The following is a 17,498-nucleotide window of genomic DNA, read 5'->3' as shown; positions in this document are numbered from 1 at the left end:
TAAAAGTTGGACATTGAGGATGGAGACTCTGACCTGGTTTGCCCCTTCACCCAAGTCTGAAGACAGCTAGGTTTGGAAGCAGCAGTGTATAGTAGTTGGTTGTGCCCCCTCTGGCTGATTTCCAGTCCACTGGGTACAGCAGGCTGGCTCTGAGGCCGAGGGTCATTTCTCAGTCCTGCTGACTTTGGAGAGAGGAGGAAAAGCAGGTCTATGGCAGCTGAAGCAGCAGAGGCCAACAGTCACAAGGCCTGGGAATGAAAGGCTGTTCTCACACGGAGTTATGAGAGCTAGGTAGAAGGAAGGTGCTGAGGCCCTGACTGCAGCAGCTGCATGCCTGGTATGGAGTGTCAGGGATACAAAGAACTCACAATCCAGTGCAGGAGACAGTTCCATTTATTCATTAGCAAGCGTTTATGCCAGCCAGGGCACTGACAGTACAGCAGTGACCAAGACAAAAGGTCACTGCACTCTTAGGCAAGGCAGTAGGAAACAGAAAATTGTCACACGGGAGTTCCAGTTGTGCAGTGGGATCATTGGTGTCTTGGGAGCGCTGGGACCCTTCGATCCTCAGCCCAGCACAGTGGGTGAAGGATGTGGTGTTGCCACAGCTGTGGCTTTCGTTGTGACTGGCTGATCCCTAGCCCAGGAACTCCACATGCTGTGGGATGGCAAAAAAAGAAAACAAAAAACAAAAAAATAATCATACAAATAAATGCAAAATTAAAATGACTACAATTTCACATCGGCTAAAGGTCGGCCAAGCAGGTCTAGGTCCCACTTCTGCAGGCCTGCCTCACAGCCACCCAACCACGAAGCACCTGGTGTCCTCGCTGCTGCCTGGGGCTCTACAGCGCTCGCCGTTCTCCCTCCGGGGCGGCAGGGGTCAGTGCAGCGCCGCCCGCTGCTATCCCGACAGCCCTCGCGCGGGCGCGCGACTTTAAGCGAGCGGAAGAGCAGGCGCGCGAGGCAGGACGGGCGGAAGTGGCTTGTACTCTAGGTGCTGCCATGCCCGGGGACCACCGCCGCATCCGCGGGCCTGAGGAGTCGCAGCCGCCGCAGCTGTACGCGGTCGGCGAGGACGAGGAGCCAGCCGCCCGTGACCCGACGCGGCTGCGGCCCGTGTACGCGCGCGCCGGGCTACTGAGTCAAGCCAAGGGCTCGGCCTACCTGGAGGCTGGAGGCACCAAGGTGCTGTGCGCCGTGTCCGGCCCACGCCAGGCCGAGGGCGGCGAGCGCGGCGGCGGCCCGGCCGGAACGGGCGGCGAGGCCCCGGCCGCGTTGCGGGGCCGCTTGCTCTGCGACTTCCGCCGCGCGCCCTTCTCGGGCCGACGGCGCCGCGCTCCCCCAGGCGGCGGCGAGGAGCGTGAGCTGGCGCTGGCGCTGCAGGAGGCGCTCGAGCCGGCCGTGCGCTTGGGTCGCTACCCGCGCGCGCAGCTTGAAGTGTCGGCGCTGCTGCTCGAGGACGGCGGCTCGGCGTTGGCCGCCGCTCTCACGGCCGCCGCGCTCGCCCTGGCCGACGCGGGCATAGAGATGTACGACCTGGTGGTGGGCTGCGGCTTAAGCCACACTCCTGGGCCCGCACCCACCTGGCTGCTGGACCCCACGCTGCTCGAGGAGGAACGCGCCGCCGCCAGCCTCACCGTGGCGCTCATGCCGGTGCTTAACCAGGTGGCCGGGCTGCTGGGCAGCGGGGAGGGTGGCCCGACAGAGAGTTGGGCAGAAGCCGTGCGCCTGGGTCTCGAGGGCTGCCAGCGCCTCTACCCAGTTCTGCAGCAGTGCTTGGTACGGGCCGCCCGCCGGAGGGGCGCCTCCGCGCCGCCTTGAACCATAAGTGTGAGCAACGACGCCGAGGAGCAGGCTACCGCTGTCGCCGAAAGAACCCGAGCCGTCGGCTTGCAGACGGCGCTGAGCCAAGAACTAGAGCCCGGGAGAGGATCTGGGAAAGTGCGCTCAGAACTGATGTGCCGGACAGCTGTGTTTTTTTTTTTGTTGTTTGTTTTATAAACTATCGTTTAAGAAACTTTTCTAATTGGGTTGGCGCTCAGCTACGACCCAGTTGAAGAAACCTGCTACTGCAGTCTGATTTCCAAGGTGGAAAGGACTTTAGGTGGACTTGCCTGAAAAACGGGAACCTGCAGCTAGTGCCTTGTGAGGGATGGACCCTGTGCGGGCCACTTAGTGACTGTCTCCTATCTAATGGGCCTGCTTTTGAGATAATAGACAAGGGGGTTGTGTCTTCCCACTTCTATCTGAACTAAAACAGAAATTCTTTTATAGCTGAAAAGTTCTTCTGTTGTTCTTCTTGGTACAGGATAGAGCAAGGCTCTCCTGAGCTGTGTAGTGTGTTCTTGGACTCAAGGCTTGGGACAGTATTATTTTAAATGTGTCCTGGTGTCCCTGGTCCAGTCTTGGTTCCTGGAAGAGGACATTTGACTGCCAAGAGTGAGAGTTTCTGAATGTTGGGAAACTAGATGCAGCCTGTTCCATTAGGGCAGAGCTGGCCTGTCTGACCACAAGGGTGGACTCGTCCCTGTGTGGCTCCGGAGCGCTGTGGGTTTGTGCTCAGGTCTGGATTGGAGAAAGGCCTGGCAGCCTGTTCTCCTCTGCCCTGACTTGGTGTGAGCTTCTGAGCTTGTGTGTCTCCGAGGCCTGCTCAGCTTCTCTAGAAAGGGGCAGTTGAGAGACTGTAGTGAGGCTTTGAGACTACACTAAGGACCCCTGACCAGGGAAAAGAAAATTTTATTTCTCCTCAGTGACATATTTTTCCAAAGCAGATCTGAAATATGTAAGATCACACCAGCAAGAGACAAGGTAGAAACAACATAAAAGTGATACTCCTGCTGAGACCCAGAGAGGACAGGTAAGGCTTTGGCGAGGGGCGGGGAGAAGCAGCTAGGGAGGTACCTGTAGTCAGAGGGCTGGTGGTGCTCCCAGGGGGGCCCTTTCCAGCTGCCTCTTAACAGGAGTGGCCTCAACTTTATGAGAATGGTGAGCTGGTGCTGGGCACTTGGAGGGCTCCTTCCTTCCCCGCTAGCCCCCAGATGGTCATCTGGAAACATGATCCTCAAGCTAAAGTCAGCACTGGGGGGAGGCTTCCCAGCTGGACTGGCTGAGCCATGCCTCCACTTCTTTGCGCTTGCTCCAGCGTGGGTGCTACTCAAGGCAGGGGATAGGAACCGCCGAAGAAAGTGCCTGGAGCTGATGAGACTGGGGGAGTTCCAGCCTTCTACTGGCTGCCCTCCTGGTCTGATGCGTGATTCTTTACCTGTAGAAGAAGCAGAAGCAGGACTTTAGCCCAGAGGGCTGAGAGGCAGGGTATGACTAGGAAAAGGAGGTTCAAATGCTAACACCTTCTAGTCTCCCATCCCCACCTCCCTTTCTTGGCAGCTTTGGCCTCAGTGCTACTGTAGACCTGGAAACCCAGAACCATCAGACAGAAGAAGGCATTTTTCTCCACCTAGCTCAGTCTTGCCTAGATGTGACTCAGTCTTGGGCGGCAATAAGGGTTACCGTGGAGCCCAGCAGGCCAAGGGGCAGCCAGAGCTGGCAAGTGGAGGAAAGGTAGCTCCTCACTGCGAATCCCCCAGCAGCCCTGGCCTTGCTGAGATGACCCCAACAGCGGTAGGGGCTTGGCCTGCCTCAGGGACCATCAATAGGAGAGGAGGATGTGTTAGGGCAGGGAGCACTCGCACCCTTTAACGCTGCGCAGAGGGCGCATATCAGATCCTGGCTGGGATGGGCTCAGTCTGGGAAGGTCGGTGTGCTCCTGCTTTTCTGGGGCACATGATACAGTGCAGAACAGCCCAAAGACCCTGGGGTCGCGGGTTGAGAGGGGCAAGCTTACCAGATGGTCCTCAGGCAAGGAGTTGGGGACCATGAGGCACACCTGTGATAATCCCTCTATAATGCTCAGCGCTCCTTCTCCACCAACTTTCCAGGAGGAGAGGGTGTTTTAGCCCAGAACTGGTTCAGCTCCCCAGCAGTAGCCCCTGGTCCACTTGAGCCATTGCAGCCCAAATTAAGAGGGCAGGGCCCCATCTTCTGGGCACTGCCTGTGATGGAAGTCATGTGTCTCTTGCACAAACCCAAGATCCTCCTTGCTCACAGGGAGGCCATAAGGACCCAAACATAAGGCTGAGGATGGGGGTGGGGGCGGCACCAGGCCACTCACTGCCTCCTTGGGGTCTTCTGGGTCTGTGATCGGGGAGCTGTCTGCCTCTGGATGGGTCCTCTGGCCTGTAGGCTCCTGATGAGGTTCTACGGTTCTGTATGAGGGACCCTTACTCCTGGAGCTCCGGTTCTGTTCGCAGTCCTCCGTCCCTGTACAGGGAGGGTCACTGGTCAGTGGATGGGTTTGAAGACCCCAGCTAACTCCAAAGAGGCCACTTGATACCCAGCACTCGTCTAGGGTTTCTAGGACTCGAGAGGACAAGATGGGTTGGGACACTGCTCTGGCTCCAGACAGCTGCTGAATGGCTGGGGGTCTTAGAACTATCCAGAAGTCAAAAGGGTCCTCAAGCAGCAGGAACACCCAGGGATAGTAGGGGAAGTGCACTCCAGGGAGGGTGAAGAGGAGCCCTGCAGATAGGGAAAGACGAGGCAGGATCCCAGGACCTTCAGGAGTGGAAAAACCTGAGCCTGCTAAGAGTGTGTCCTGGGCCTACACTGGGGGGTGTCTGACCTGGAAGCTGGTCCATCTGCTGGTCCATGCGGTCCACAGTCTCCAGCAGGTGATCCACCTGGGCTTTGATCTGGCTCAGCTCTCCTCTGATGGAGTGCAGCTCCTCAGTCTGGACTGTTGGCAGAGGGGCCAGAGTTTGTGCCCCACCAGGCTCAGGAGGCAGAAGGCAGTGCTGCCAGGACTCCTTAGCCTGCGAAGGGCACGCCAGCTCCCCCAGCCCTGCAGGTGACGGCTGTGCCCCCTCACTCACGCTTTATCTGCCCTGCAGGCAGTTGACTAGTCCTGGGAGCCTTGTGGGGACTAAAGCTGTGCTTGACCCCCGGGCCCACGTGGGTCCCCCGGATCTTGGTAGGTGCACGGTTGATTAGTGGAGGGATCCTTTGGTAGTCACACACCCTGTGGGGACAGGACAGAGAGATGTCAGGCCAACCAGCCCAACCTGCTTCCCCGAGAGGACCGAGGGGGCAGGACCCGCCTACCTGTAGGGGAATTCTTCCCTGTACAGCTCGTAATCCAGATCGTAGTAGCTGTTGCAGTAGAGAAAAATGGGGGAAGGGTCACTGTCGAGGACCGGAATCCTCGCCCAGATTCCAGCTTATATGGAGAAACTGAGGTATGCAGCTTTTTCTTAGAATCCCAGGGATCTCCACCAGAAGTGCTCCTAGGGACTTGACCCAGGTCACTTTAGGAGGCCACAACAAGCCAGCTTCCTATAGCTGGCCTCTGACGGGGCATCTTCTGAGTGGCAAGAGGGGGCAGTTGCCCACGGGTTTCTAGATAGCCAGATCTGGGCTCTCCAAAGGCTCCCCTGCCTGACCCAAGCATTGCTGGGCTTATTCTGGTTCTTAGTCTGGCAAAGGATGAAAGGGAAGAGTTAAATCAGGGCCCAAAGTCACAAAGCAGGTGTGAGAGCCTTTAATCCTTGCGTAGGAATGGCCAGGATGCAGAGCCCAGCACTGGCAGGGCCGGCCAGGCCACCTTCCCCTTGGCTCCAGTTCCCAGGCTGCCACTGCCTGCCCTCACCCCAGCTCTCAGCACCGTGCACCTCCAAGAGAATTGGTGCCCAAGGGCAGACTGGGTCCAGCCTAGGCAGGAAGGACCTGTGGGAATACAGCTGCAAGTTTAGGTTCAGCCTGAGGCTAGGTCTGGGGCGAGTGAGGAGTTGAGGGGGACGTGAGGGGCTGCAAGCCGGGGGCAGCAAAGTTTCTGAAATGACATTCTGGTACTGTGTGTCCAAGTCCTACTCCCCACCCCAAACACACACCCAAGCCCAGCCCTCAAGCCCTGCAGAGGCCCCTGAGGTGGAATAGAGGACATTCAGGGGCCCCTTTGCCTTCATCCTGTGAGGTCTCCAGGCCTGTGGATAAGATTTCCAGCCACCCCCGCTCTGATTTCTGGCCTCAGGAAGTCTGGGTGGGCAGCCAGGAGCGGCAGGGATGCTGATTCCGGTGGTGGGAGGCCCGTCCTTGGAGAAAAGAAAGTGAGCCAGCAGAGCGTGGGAGGGCAGGTACCCGGACCTTCCGAGCTTCAGGGTCGGCATCTGGGATCCGGATCGTGATGCAGGAAACAGCTCCCTGAGCAATCGGAACAGCCAGGCCGGGAAGGCTGGGGGGCCAGGACAGTTCAGCTGGGCATGAACCACTTGGGGAAAACTCTTGTTGAGGCCCCCTTGGGCTTGCCAGGGTCCCCTCTCCGCTCCTGGACCAAAACCTCAGCAGAGATCCGATACAGCTCATGGGAGGGGCGGGGAGGTCAGTAGCGGCCACCTGGGCTGCCTCAACAACCTCTATCCCACTGCAGCACGGGCGGCTTGGTGCTAGAAATCTCGCCTGCCACACGGGAGGCCTGGCTTTGATTCCCAGCCAATGGAGGAGGCAGATTCAGGTCTTTTTTCCTCACTCGTTTTTGTTTTGTTTTGTTTGTAATTTGCCTTTTAAAAATACCCAGAAATTAATGGTAAAGGAATGGTCATTCACTGAGGGCTGAGAATAGACTCAGGAGCTGCCTGAGTTGAGACAGAAGCAGGATGAGTTTGGGGGTTAGGTGTTAGGCTGTATTTGCTACCACAGCTTGCTGCAGGTAGAGGGGTCCCTCCCCGCTTGGGGGCATCCCTGCTGTTCCTCGCCCCTCCCACCAGCAAGGCACATGGCCTGGACTTGACCAGTTCTCATGGAGAAGTCATCCAGCAATGCAGGGGCCACCAGGACCCCACCCCCAAACTACTTCTCTTTGGGACACGCTCCCAAGGGGCCAGAGCCACAGCAATAGCCTGCTGCCTCAGACATGCTGTCCAGCCCTGGGGAAGGGCTTCATTCTCCTCACTGGTGTCCTCCGGGGACACAGGGGTCCTAAGGAATCCACCCCTGCCCCAGGCCTGGAACGCCAGGCACCCCTCTGGATGGAGTCTGCGTTCCTGCAGGACAGTTGTCATTACTCCCCACTGCTTCCCTGTTCCCCCACCTGCACCTGCAGGACTGGGTCCGAGCCTGCTAGGCAAGGGGGCAGGGGGCATGAACTCTGAAGGCGGCACCTGGAACCACACTGAGGAAGGGTTAACCCAGCCTCAAAACGGCCGTGGGAGAAAACGCAGGATAGGATGAAGGGAAGGAACCACTTACCTCCCGTCAAACAGCTGTTTACAAAACCCTAGCAAGCCCCCGATGAGAGCCCCCCACAGCACACCGTGTGCGCACGTCTGCATCACTGAAGAAACCCAAGTTTAAAAAACTGAGCTCACCCACGAGCTCGCACCTCCTCCTCAGCCCAAAGCAAACGCAGTGAACAAGGAGTCCACCCCCCCTAAAGGTGACGCAGACCCTCGGGCTGCCGCAGGCAGCGCGAGATTTGGCCAAATCTCTCTCGAGGTCAACCTGGAGGTGCAGAGGCTCCTCAGGGCAGCCCCCGCCCAGCCCTGCATCCCACTTCTGAGGAGATGAGACCCCAGAGGAACCAGAACCTTCTTCGGCACCAGGGCGTTTACACAATGCTGTCCCTAACTGCAACCACCTGTCCCGCTGCCTCCCGCCTCCCCCACCGGCAAGGCAGAAACCACTCAAATACCCACAGCTGGGCCAGGAGCCGAGCGCGGCCCCCACAAACACCCAGCGGAGGGCGAAGCAACCACTGGGTTCGCACACACCCTCGTTAGGCCTGTGAAAATGGCACGTTGGCGGGCAGTTTGGTGAGTACCTTTCTGAAGATGTTTAAAGGTTTCTTTAAAATGCCTTGAAGTGTCCCAAGTTAGAGGGAGGATTTCCTCCTGAAAGGTTCCCATTTTCTGCTCCCAAACATCGATACCCAGAAAAAGCCCCCAAGCATCCCACAGGCGAGGCTCCCTTTGGAGGAGCCACACCCCTGCGTCCAGGCGAGAGAAGAGGGCCCCACCATCAGGATGCTAGCTGGGTTATGTCAGCTCGAAGGGGCCTTGGAAGGAGCTGGGTCGACACCCCTCCCACCCAGTTTCCAGACAAAACCAGTGGCCAAGGCAGACAGGATCTCCTTTGGTGCCACAGTGAGTAGGACGGGCAGCCTGCCTGGCTAGTTGTCAGGCACTGAACAAGCCTCCTGCGGTCCGCGTTCCATCCTGGGGGGCTCAGCGCCCCAGTCAAGCTGGTGATCAGACTCCCTCCCCGGCAGGCAACCCCGACAGACTCACCAGGAGATGGCCGTGCCCCAGGGCCTCTTCTGGCCCGGCCGGGCAGGACCAGGCTTGGGCTCCCGAGCCATGTCTCTGTCTGAAGAGAGAGCCAGAGAGTGGGGCAGAGCTGGGGGGCGGTTCAGGAGCAGGGAGCCAAGTGCATGAGCACCTCCCTCTCCGCAGCTCTGAGAGGGTGGCCGTTGCCCCCTGCGAGGCGGTGCGGTGCAGCACCCATCCCTGGCCTGGCCTCTGGACCCTGGTCCCACCTCTTCAGGACCAGGCTCTGGCTCCAGAGGGGCCATCTCCATCCTCAGGGGACCACGGTGCTGAGACAGTCCCTTTGGCTCACTTCAAAAAAACCCCAAGGGTGGGAAGGCTGCTTTCCTTTTCCCCCAGACTGACCGTAGGAATCAACCCCACCACCCAGGCCCTGGAATTTGGGGCGATACCGTCAAAAGGCGGGAGTAGGGATGTCCGTGATCCTCTGAGGAGACCCGGCCCTGCGCAGGTTAATTCTCGAGTGTTCTCTTGCTGCCTGTCTGCCCGCCCACTGGCCTTCCTGCTGCCAGGCCCATGCCTGCAGCAGCTGCCTCTGGTCTAAGCTCCTGGGTTGGCTGTGTCTGAAATGGCCAGCGTGGCTCTGAATGAGAAACAAAGCAAGCAGGCCTGCGTGGGCTGGCACAAGGACACCCCGCTGCCCTCTCTTCTTGGTGGCGGTGGGGGAGTCAAGAGTCCGCTGAACCTGATTTGGGGTAGGGCTGAGAAGTCAGACAAGGCAGCCGTCTGTGCACCAGTCACGGCAGATCGTCTCTTTTATGGGCTCCTTCAGCGTTCACTCCTTGAGCACATGGCTCTCTGCTTGTGGGAGACGAGAGGAATCCCACTCATGGCTGTACCCCCACAGCTCTCTTAGGGCCTGGCCGCTTCTGCTGTCCAGTTGTTATCTGCTGAATAAATGGGTGGAATTCCATTAAATCAATTCCAGCTTTTATTTGTGGCTTGGGATCAGACCCCAGCGTTTCACCTGTGACTTCAAGGCCTCTCCCTGAGCCCACTCCCTTTCTTCCTGAATCTGTGATCAGCATCCGTGGCCCCCTTTTAGCTGCCAAGACAGTAACAAATGTGAGTCTTCTCTTTTTCCTGTTCACAAGACTTCCTGCAGCACAAGCACCAAGATGACTTATTCAGCACCTGCTTGCTCCTGGCGAGGAACAGAGACCAGCAACCATGTCCCTGAAGCATTGCCAATTCAGATCGAGTGTTCAATTAGGAAGTTGACGATTCTCTAACCCCTGCCCTCAGCCCTTCTCTCTTTCTATCAACCTGGAGTCTAGTGAGCAAGCAGGTGTCGGTACACACAAGTTCATTGAGCTCTCTGCTTTCCTGCCAACCCTGGAATTTGAGGGTAATATCTGTCCTGATTCAGGCTCTGCTCTCCTTGCATTTTGAGCTCTCCAATTTTACTAGGATCTGTTTTCATGAAGCTTCTTGGTAGGTCACCCATCTTTTCTAAAGGGGGAGACCATGATAACCTGTATTTTAAAATGGCTGTTGGAAAAGAGCATCCCTCATAATTAAGATATTTTACAGAAGCCAAAGGCCAGACAGGTTCATCCTAGTTCTTGGACCAGCATCTTGTGTCTTTCTGGGAAAATGGGTGAACTTTTAGAGAATTTGGAGTTACAATGGCCATTCTGGGGAAAAGTTTTTGTTTTTGTTTTTTTTTTGGCTACATCTGCAGCATCTCCGTTGTGGTTGTACCACTTTACATTCAGTGCAGGAGGGTTCCCTTTTCTCCACATCCTGTCCAGCATTTATTATTTGTCAACTTTTTGATGATGGTCGTTCTGACTAATGTGAGATGATTTACTGCAGTTTTGATTTGCATTTCTCTAATAATTAACATTGTCAAGCATCTTTTCATGTGCCTGTTGGCCATCTGTGTATCTTCTTTGGAGAAATGTCTATTCAGATCTTCTGCCCATTTTTTGATTGGGTTTCTTTTTTCTTTTTTCTTTTTTGTTATTGAACTATATGAGCTGTTTTGTATATTTTGGAAATTACGCCCCTGTCAGTCACATTGATGGAAATATTTTCTTCCAGTCTGTAGACTGTCTTTTCATTTTGTTGATGGTTTATGGCTGTGCAAACATTTATGAGTTTGATTAGGTCCCATTTGTTTATTTTTGCTTTTATTTCTTTTGCCCTTGGAGATTTACCTAAGAAAATATGGCTCTGATTTATATCAGAGAATGTTTTGTATATATTATCTTCTAGGAGTTCTGTGGTATCATGTGTTATATTTGAATATTTAAGCCATTTGGACCTTATTTTTGTCTGTGGTGTGAGCAAGCGGCTGTCCAGCTTTACCAACACCACCTGCTGAAGAAACTGTCCCTTCTCCATTGTGTAGTCTTGCCTCCTCTGTTGGAGATTAATTGACTGTAGGTGTGTGTGTTTATTTCTAGACTTTCTGTTTTTGTCCCAAAACCATGCTGTTTTGATTACTATAGCTTTGTGGTGCTGTCTGAGGTATGGAAGGGTTATGCCTCTAGCTTTGCTTTACTTCCCCAGTTTTGCTTTGGCAATTCTGGGTGTTTTCATCCTAGCATTTCTTATAACTATTTGCAAGGCTGGAAATCCTGGTGCTGGCTTCCCAGTTATTTATATGTTGTCTGTTTCATCTTTCAAATCTTCTATATGCTGCAGGTGCGGCCCTAAAAAGAAAAAAAAATGTTAATCTCATCCAAAACACCCTCACAGTCTCACCTAATATAATATTTGGCCAAGTCTCTGGATACCCCCATGGCCCAGTTAAGTTGACACGTAGAATTAACTATTACAGGAGCCAAGAACCAGGAAAGTAGGTGGAGGCAAACCAGGAAGGACTGGGGTGGAGGTATTTGCTGCATATTCATCTCTCACAAAGACCCCCCAAGACAGATTTCCTAAGTAACACCCTCTTGCGTTCCCCCAGATTGTGAGTCCTTGACTGCAGAGAACATGGATAGGACATTTAATGAATAGGAGTCTTAATGGGTGACAGATGATGCAAGGCTGGGGTGATTGGCAGTCAGATGGGAAGAAAGAAGGCTGAAGCAGAGAGGTCAGGCTGATGGAAAGATAGGAAAAGGGAGTTCCCGTCGTGGCGCAGTGGTTAACGAATCCGACTAGGAACCATGAGGTTGCGGGTTCAGTCCCTGCCCTTGCTCAGTGGGTTAACGATCCGGCGTTGCCGTGAGCTGTGGTGTAGATTGCAGACGCGGCTCGGATCCCGCATTGCTGTGGCTCTGGCGTAGGCCGGTGGCTACAGCTCCGATTCAACCCCTAGCCTGGGAACTTCCATATGCCGCGGGAGCGGCCCAAAGAAATAGCAAAAAGACAAAAAAAAAAAACAAAAAAAAACGGGAAAAGGAGAGAAGCAGGAGGTGAACGTATTGAACACCAGGTCCCCAGATCTCCCTGAGCCAACTCCCGGACACATCCACCCTGAATTCATGAGACGGATGCAAAATAGTTGACTCATCTTCACAGAGCTCCCAGCCAGGAAGGAAGGAGGGGGTCACTGTATCCTTCTCAATATTAAAGGTTGCAACCAGCAAGCATTGCGCCATTGCCACAATGAGTGAACACCAACTATTTGCCAGGCATTGTGCTACACATTTTATGTCCATCATTTCATTTAATCCTCACAAGCACCTTGCAGGGTGGCTGCTTCCCCATCTTGCAAAACGGCTACCGAGTGTGTCCAGAGTCACATGGAGAGCAACTTGGGAGAAATGATGGGATGTCAGCCACTTGCCTCACACAATTCCTATGGTGTTCCAGGAAGTTAGAGGACTCACTGAATGTCACCTCTGGGGTCCGCTAGAAGCATAGCCTGACTCTGTCAGCACCTCCAGGCTTTTGCACAGGGGTGCAGTGCCTTTGCACAAGGATGCTCCATTGCCCGCTTTACCCTTCATGGAACCCAAAGGCTGGCAAGGCCCTGGTTAGAGCTCTGCAGACCAGGGTCCCAGGTGCACAGGTGGCTTCTTGCAGTGGACCTGACTCATTCTTTTGGCCGCCCACATCAGAGTCCCCTTCCTGTATTAGAAGAATCTCCCAGCTTTAAGACGGAGCCTGCCTCCCAGGAATGAAGCTGAAAATATCCCTTTCTGCCTCCCTTTCCCAGCCTCCCTTGCAGCGAGGGCCTGGGTACCTGACTTGGCCCGTCCGCATGCCCACCTTCAACTTCAACTTGCCAGGAGTTCCCTGGTGGCTCAGGGGTTAAAGATCTGGCATTGTCATTGCTTTGGCACAGTTTCCCTGGCCTGGGAACTTCTACATGCTGTGGGCATAGTCAAAAAAAAAAAAAAAAAAAAAAAAAGGCAGCAGCAGCTGCCAACGGAAGAAGCTCATTTCAGCAATTCATGGTGGCCCTGGCAGCAGCTACATCCAGCTTGCAAAGGTGGTGGCACCTCCTTCCCTCATTGGTGGTGCCCATTGTGATATCTGTCCCCGGCAGAGGTAGTGGGGTCTCTTCCAGAGCTGATCCTTTGACCTTGCAGAACTCCTGGGAGCTAAGTAGTATCTTGGACAAATTCCTTTGCTACTTAGAGTCACCAGAATAAGTTTCTGTTGCTTAAAGAACCTTCACTGATACAAAAATAGGACTAGAAGTGGATGGAAGAAGCCTTGTGGGAAATGGGGGTGATGTCAGGGTGGAAAGTGGCCAGAGGACAGTGAAAATCCAGCTGGTATTAAGGGACAGGACACCAGCAGCCTATGGCATGCCATGGAGAGACAGTTAATCCTGTGGGCCCCCAGAACAAAGCGTCCATCAAGGGCAAGGCTTTTGGGACCTGGTGGCTCTTGCCATACAAGGATATAAAGATAACTCTGAAATCAAGGGATGTTGGGCAGGGTGTTGTGCCAATGGCACCAACAGCTTGAAAGAAAAACCAGCTCAAAGTCCAAATTTTTGAATCAAGAATTAGAAAGTTCTTGGTTAGAAAATCAGGGGATTTTTATACCTTGTAGCTGCAAGAGAGAGAGTTAAAACCCAATCTTAAGACTTGATTGGTGGCTTTAAAATGACATTATCAGGTGGCTTCACACTCTCTCTGGGGCTCTTCTCTCTTTTTTTTTTTTGTTTTCGGTTGCCCTGAGGCATATGGAGTTCCTGGGCTAGGGATCAGAACTGAGCTGAAGTCTCAACCCAAACTGCAGCTGCAGCAACTTAGATCCTCAACCTACTGTGCCAGGCTGGGGATTGAACCTGCATCCCAGCGCTTCCAAGAAGCCGGCGTTCCTATTGTGCCACAGTGGGAACTCCTCTCTTTTTTCCTTTTTTGGCATGTGAAAGTTCCTGGGCCAGGGATCCAAGCTGCATCTGCAGCCTGCGGCAGCACCAGATCCTTAACCCACTGTGCCACTGTGGGAACTCCCCTCTCTGGGTATGTAATTGGGAAAGAATGGAGAGCAGAGGCCATTAGAATGGGGCTCTTTGGGAAGGTGTGGAAGACTCAGGACCCCCGACCCCTGCAAAGTCCCCCCTGCTAGTCCAAGCGACTCTTTTTGGTCACTTGAAGGTCCTGGGGGCAGAAATTCACTAGCTCTTTGCCAAAACCATATCCCTTCCCTCCTGGTCACACATCTAGGTGGAGTTGCTCATCCTCCCTGGCATGGCTGAGGAGTGGCCAGTGGTGATGGGAGGGCAGGATGTGCACCCCTCACAGCCTGATCCATAGCATCCTCCGAGTGCCCACTCACCCTCCTGCTTCCCAAGTTGGCCACCTAAATGTCAGTGCCCTGAGTGAGCTGAGAAGCTATATGCTGTGGGGTGGCAGGGTCCTGCTCAGGCTGGGTTCCCCTCCCCCACTGCACGTGTGCAGTCAGGCCAGCAGCTAACATTTCTTTAAATAATACACTCTGGGCAGGTCCCATGATGGAGCAGCAGAAACGAATCTGACTAGGAACCATGAGGTTGCGGGTTTGATCCCTGGCCTAGCTCAGTGGGTTAAGGATCCAGCGTTGCCATGAGCTGTGGTGTAGGTCGCAGACAGCTCAGATCTGGCGTTGCTGGGGCTCTGGTGTAGGCCAGTGGCTACAGCTCCAATTAGACCCCTAACCTGGGAACCTCCATATGCCGTGGGTATGGCCCTAAAAAGAAAAAGAAAAAAATAACACTCTGTAATGACCTTGCCCTGCAGGAGTCCCCTTGTGTGCTCTCCCGCCTCATCCTTCATTTTCTCCAGACAGAAGAACAAGTCAGATCCTGCCAGGCCCCAGGAGGCCAGTGACTTCAAATTCGAGAGGAGGATATTGAAATACCAAAAGACCCCTGAGATTTTGCTAATCTATACTGGCAAAACCCTGCAGAGTAATCTGGGAGTGGATTCTGAGGGCAGAGAGTAGGGAAGGAGGAAAACAATGTTTGATGGGGTTGAACGTATTGGTATTTAGGATTCCATGGAGCTAGCTTGAGTGGCTAGGACAGGTCTAATATTTGTTTGTTCCAATGTTTGCTTAAAACTTGACTCAAGGAGTTCCTGCTGTGGGGCAGTGAAATCGAAGCATCTCTGCAGTGCCAGAATGCAGGTTCGATCCCCAGCCCAGCACAGCAGCTTAAAGGATTTGGCATTGCTGCAGCTGCGGCGTGGGTCGCACCTGTGTCTTGGAGCGGATCCCTGGCCTAGGAACTCCACATGCTGCTGGGCGGCCAAAACAGAAAACAAACAAACAAAACACCTCCAACTCGATTGTGGCCAAATAATATTAGCTAATAGCTAAGAATAAACATAGCTAAGACTTCCTGGGCATTTACTGTCTGCCAGGGACTGTTTTAAGCACTTTACTTATTTAGCAAATTTACTTAGTTAACAAATGAGGTTTAAATGGTATAATGTTCAAGTGACTGAGAACTGAAAGTGTTGGTTCTCACCAGGCTGTTTCCAACACTCGAATGTGCTCTCTCATTTTATTATCCTCACTTTACAGCAGAGGATCGTGAGGCAGAGAGATGTAGGGTGACCACCTGTCCAGTTTCTCTGAGATGGAGGGGTTTCCCAGCATGTGGGACTTGGAGTGCTAAAACCAGGAGCGCTCCAGGCAGACTGGGACAACTGGTCCCCCTCGGTGTTAACAGCTTGCCCAAAGTCGCAGAGCCAGCGAGTGGCAGAGCCGTCCTCAAATTTAAGTGGTCTGACTTTATACTCAAACTCTGCCTCTGCCCATGGTTCTCACAACCTGAGCCTGCAGCTGAAGTGGCTAGCAGTCTTGTTAAAACTCAAATTAGGTTTGGGGCTGAAATGAGCTGAAAATCTGCTTCTCTCACAGGTTCCCAGGTGATGCTAATGCTGCTGGTCCGTGGACCCACTTGGAGGACTGCCAAGTTAGGCTACCTGGCCTCCAGGTGAGAATGTTGGAGCGGACTTTTCAGGTAGGACCGGCTCACGGCTACCCCTACCCACGAAGCCCGAGATGGCCCCAAGACATCTCCTGCGCTGAGGCACTGGGAGGCACATTGGTGAGGGAAGTGCCCTAGGGCCAGGAAAGCTGATGGGAGAAACTGCGGCTGAATGGGAATCTGGTGTCTGGTGTGTCAGCAGCTCAGAAGAGCAGTGGATTGCCAGCATTTGTTGCCATGAAGGTGGCTCCTGAGCCGCTGCTGTTGGGGAATGCTCTGCAGCTCCTGTGCCTGGCAGCAGTGGCGTGGGCATCTACCCAGAGGGCTCTGCAGCAGAACTGGGAGCACCATTTCTGGCCACAGAGGCCCCCAGCATGGCTCTCTCACTCTTCCCAGGATTCTGTGACCAGCCATTTTGTCCTTTTTTAAAAAAAAAAAAAAATTGAAGTGAAATTTGCATAACCTGAAATTAACCACTTCAGTAGCATTTAATGCATTTTCTGTGTTGTGCAACCCCCACCTCTGGCTAAGTTCCCAAATATTTCTACCATTCACCCAAAAAACCCCATGTCCACTGAGCAGTTACTCCCCATTCTCCTGTTTCCCCTGGAAACCACCAGTCTGCACCTGTGGATTTACCTCTCCTGCGTGGTTCATACACATGGAACCATACAGCATGTGATCTCTTGTGCCTAGCTTAAAGTAATGTTTTCACGGTTCATCCACCTTGTGGCGTGTATCAGTACTTGAGTCCTCGTGCTGGTTGACGAATGCTGCATTGCGTGTGTGCCCACAGTTTGTTATCCATTCCTCCACTGAGGGACATTTGAGTTATCTTACCTTTGGCAGTTGGGAATAACACTGCTACGAACTTAGTGTTTCAGGATTTGTCTGGGAGCTTGTCTTCATTTCTCTTGGGTACATACCTAGGAGTAGTGTTGGTGGGTGCTGTGGTTGCTGTGTGTTTAACGACGTGAGGAATCTCCCAACGGGTCTCTGTCGTGGCTTTCACATCAGCAGGGTCTAAGGGTCCCAGCTGGTCCCCATCCTCCTCACACCTGTCATTGCCGGCTTCTCTGATAACAGCCGTCTTAATGGGTGTGACGTGGCGTCTCCTCGTGGCTCCTACTGGGATTTCCTAATGACTAGCGATGCTGAACATTCTATGAGTGTTGGCCCTTTTTTAGATCGTCATTGGAAACCTTTCTGCCAAGTCCTTTGCCCTTTTAAAAAATCATTGTCTTGATAAATTCCTTTTCCACCATGACTAGCCAGAGGTGTTCCTGTGTCTCTGTCGGTTGCACTTAAGAACTGGGGCTGACCTCTCTATTGCCTGGGCCCAGGCCACGCTTCTACTTCCAGCCAGCAAAGCAGCTTGATGTTCACACTCACAGTGTACAGCCTGGCCCTAGTACATTCTGGACACTAATGGTAGCACCTTTCAGTCTTGCATGTGCCTGGACTCCCCCTCTCACCACTGTAGGAAGAGGAAGGCGATGGGACCATAACAGACCCCGGTTCAGATGGTCACAAAGAAAGAAGAGACACGTGGAAGCAGGCATCATGAATAAAGGGAGCGATGGGAACAGAAGGACACAGCTGAAAGGGGCAGTGGTGAGAGAAACTGGAAATTAGGGATGCAAACGAGGCTTCTAAATCTGTGCGTTATTTAGGAATTGAGAGTCTGAAAACCTCGGGCAAGTGGCCTGGGTCATGTGGGTGAGCAGGGACTGGGCTTCGGTGGGCAGGAGGAAACCCGCCTCCCCAGGATCATTCTGGGTTGTCTGAAT

The 17,498-nt window shown here is 53.8% G+C and overlaps 2 protein-coding genes and 1 long non-coding RNA gene across 5 annotated transcripts; 2 read left to right on the top strand and 1 right to left on the bottom strand.

Moving 5' to 3' along the window:
* EXOSC6 (exosome component 6) lies at positions 937-2,288 on the top strand. The gene has a single exon (XM_021093792.1). The coding sequence runs from the start codon at positions 1,006-1,008 to the stop codon at positions 1,822-1,824; it is 819 nt and encodes a 272-aa protein (XP_020949451.1). The 5' UTR covers positions 937-1,005; the 3' UTR covers positions 1,825-2,288.
* On the bottom strand, positions 2,710-10,266 carry LOC100525750 (RNA-binding Raly-like protein). 3 transcript variants are annotated; one of them, XM_003126878.3, is made up of 7 exons: positions 8,768-10,266; positions 8,337-8,415; positions 5,161-5,208; positions 4,932-5,077; positions 4,682-4,795; positions 4,172-4,320; positions 2,710-3,265 (listed from the first exon to the last, which is right to left on the bottom strand). In XM_003126878.3, exons 2-7 carry the CDS (start codon positions 8,405-8,407, stop codon positions 3,227-3,229), a joined length of 567 nt encoding a protein of 188 aa, XP_003126926.1. In that variant the 5' UTR covers positions 8,408-8,415; positions 8,768-10,266; the 3' UTR covers positions 2,710-3,226. The 3 variants fall into 3 exon arrangements, with proteins under 3 accessions (XP_003126926.1, XP_020949452.1, XP_013849930.1); XM_021093793.1 differs by lacking the exons at positions 8,337-8,415; positions 8,768-10,266 and adding exons at positions 6,199-6,286; positions 7,300-7,375; XM_013994476.2 differs by lacking the exons at positions 8,337-8,415; positions 8,768-10,266 and adding an exon at positions 7,300-7,646.
* Positions 7,776-16,433, top strand: LOC110260917. The gene is made up of 2 exons (XR_002344511.1): positions 7,776-7,862; positions 15,639-16,433. It is a non-coding gene; the product is annotated as an uncharacterized LOC110260917 (long non-coding RNA).

Source organism: Sus scrofa, chromosome 6 (assembly GCF_000003025.6).
Source record: "Sus scrofa isolate TJ Tabasco breed Duroc chromosome 6, Sscrofa11.1, whole genome shotgun sequence".
NCBI classification, from domain to species: Eukaryota; Metazoa; Chordata; class Mammalia; order Artiodactyla; family Suidae; genus Sus; species Sus scrofa.
Note: the sequence above shows the minus strand (reverse complement) of the source record. Positions and strands in the feature narration are given on the sequence as shown.

Excerpts from the sequence above, each read along its gene's own strand:
- EXOSC6 (XM_021093792.1), top strand. The coding sequence starts at position 1,006 with ATGCCCGGGGACCACCGCCGCATCCGCGGGCCTGAGGAGTCGCAGCCG.
- LOC100525750 (XM_013994476.2), bottom strand. The coding sequence starts at position 7,382 with ATGCAGACGTGCGCACACGGTGTGCTGTGGGGGGCTCTCATCGGGGGC. Across the intron at positions 5,209-7,299 it reads AAACAGCTGTTTGACGGGAG|CTACTACGATCTGGATTACG; the intron begins GTAAGTGGTTCC and ends CTACTGCAACAG. Across the intron at positions 4,796-4,931 it reads GCCTGCAGGGCAGATAAAGC|TCCAGACTGAGGAGCTGCAC; the intron begins GTGAGTGAGGGG and ends CTCTGCCAACAG.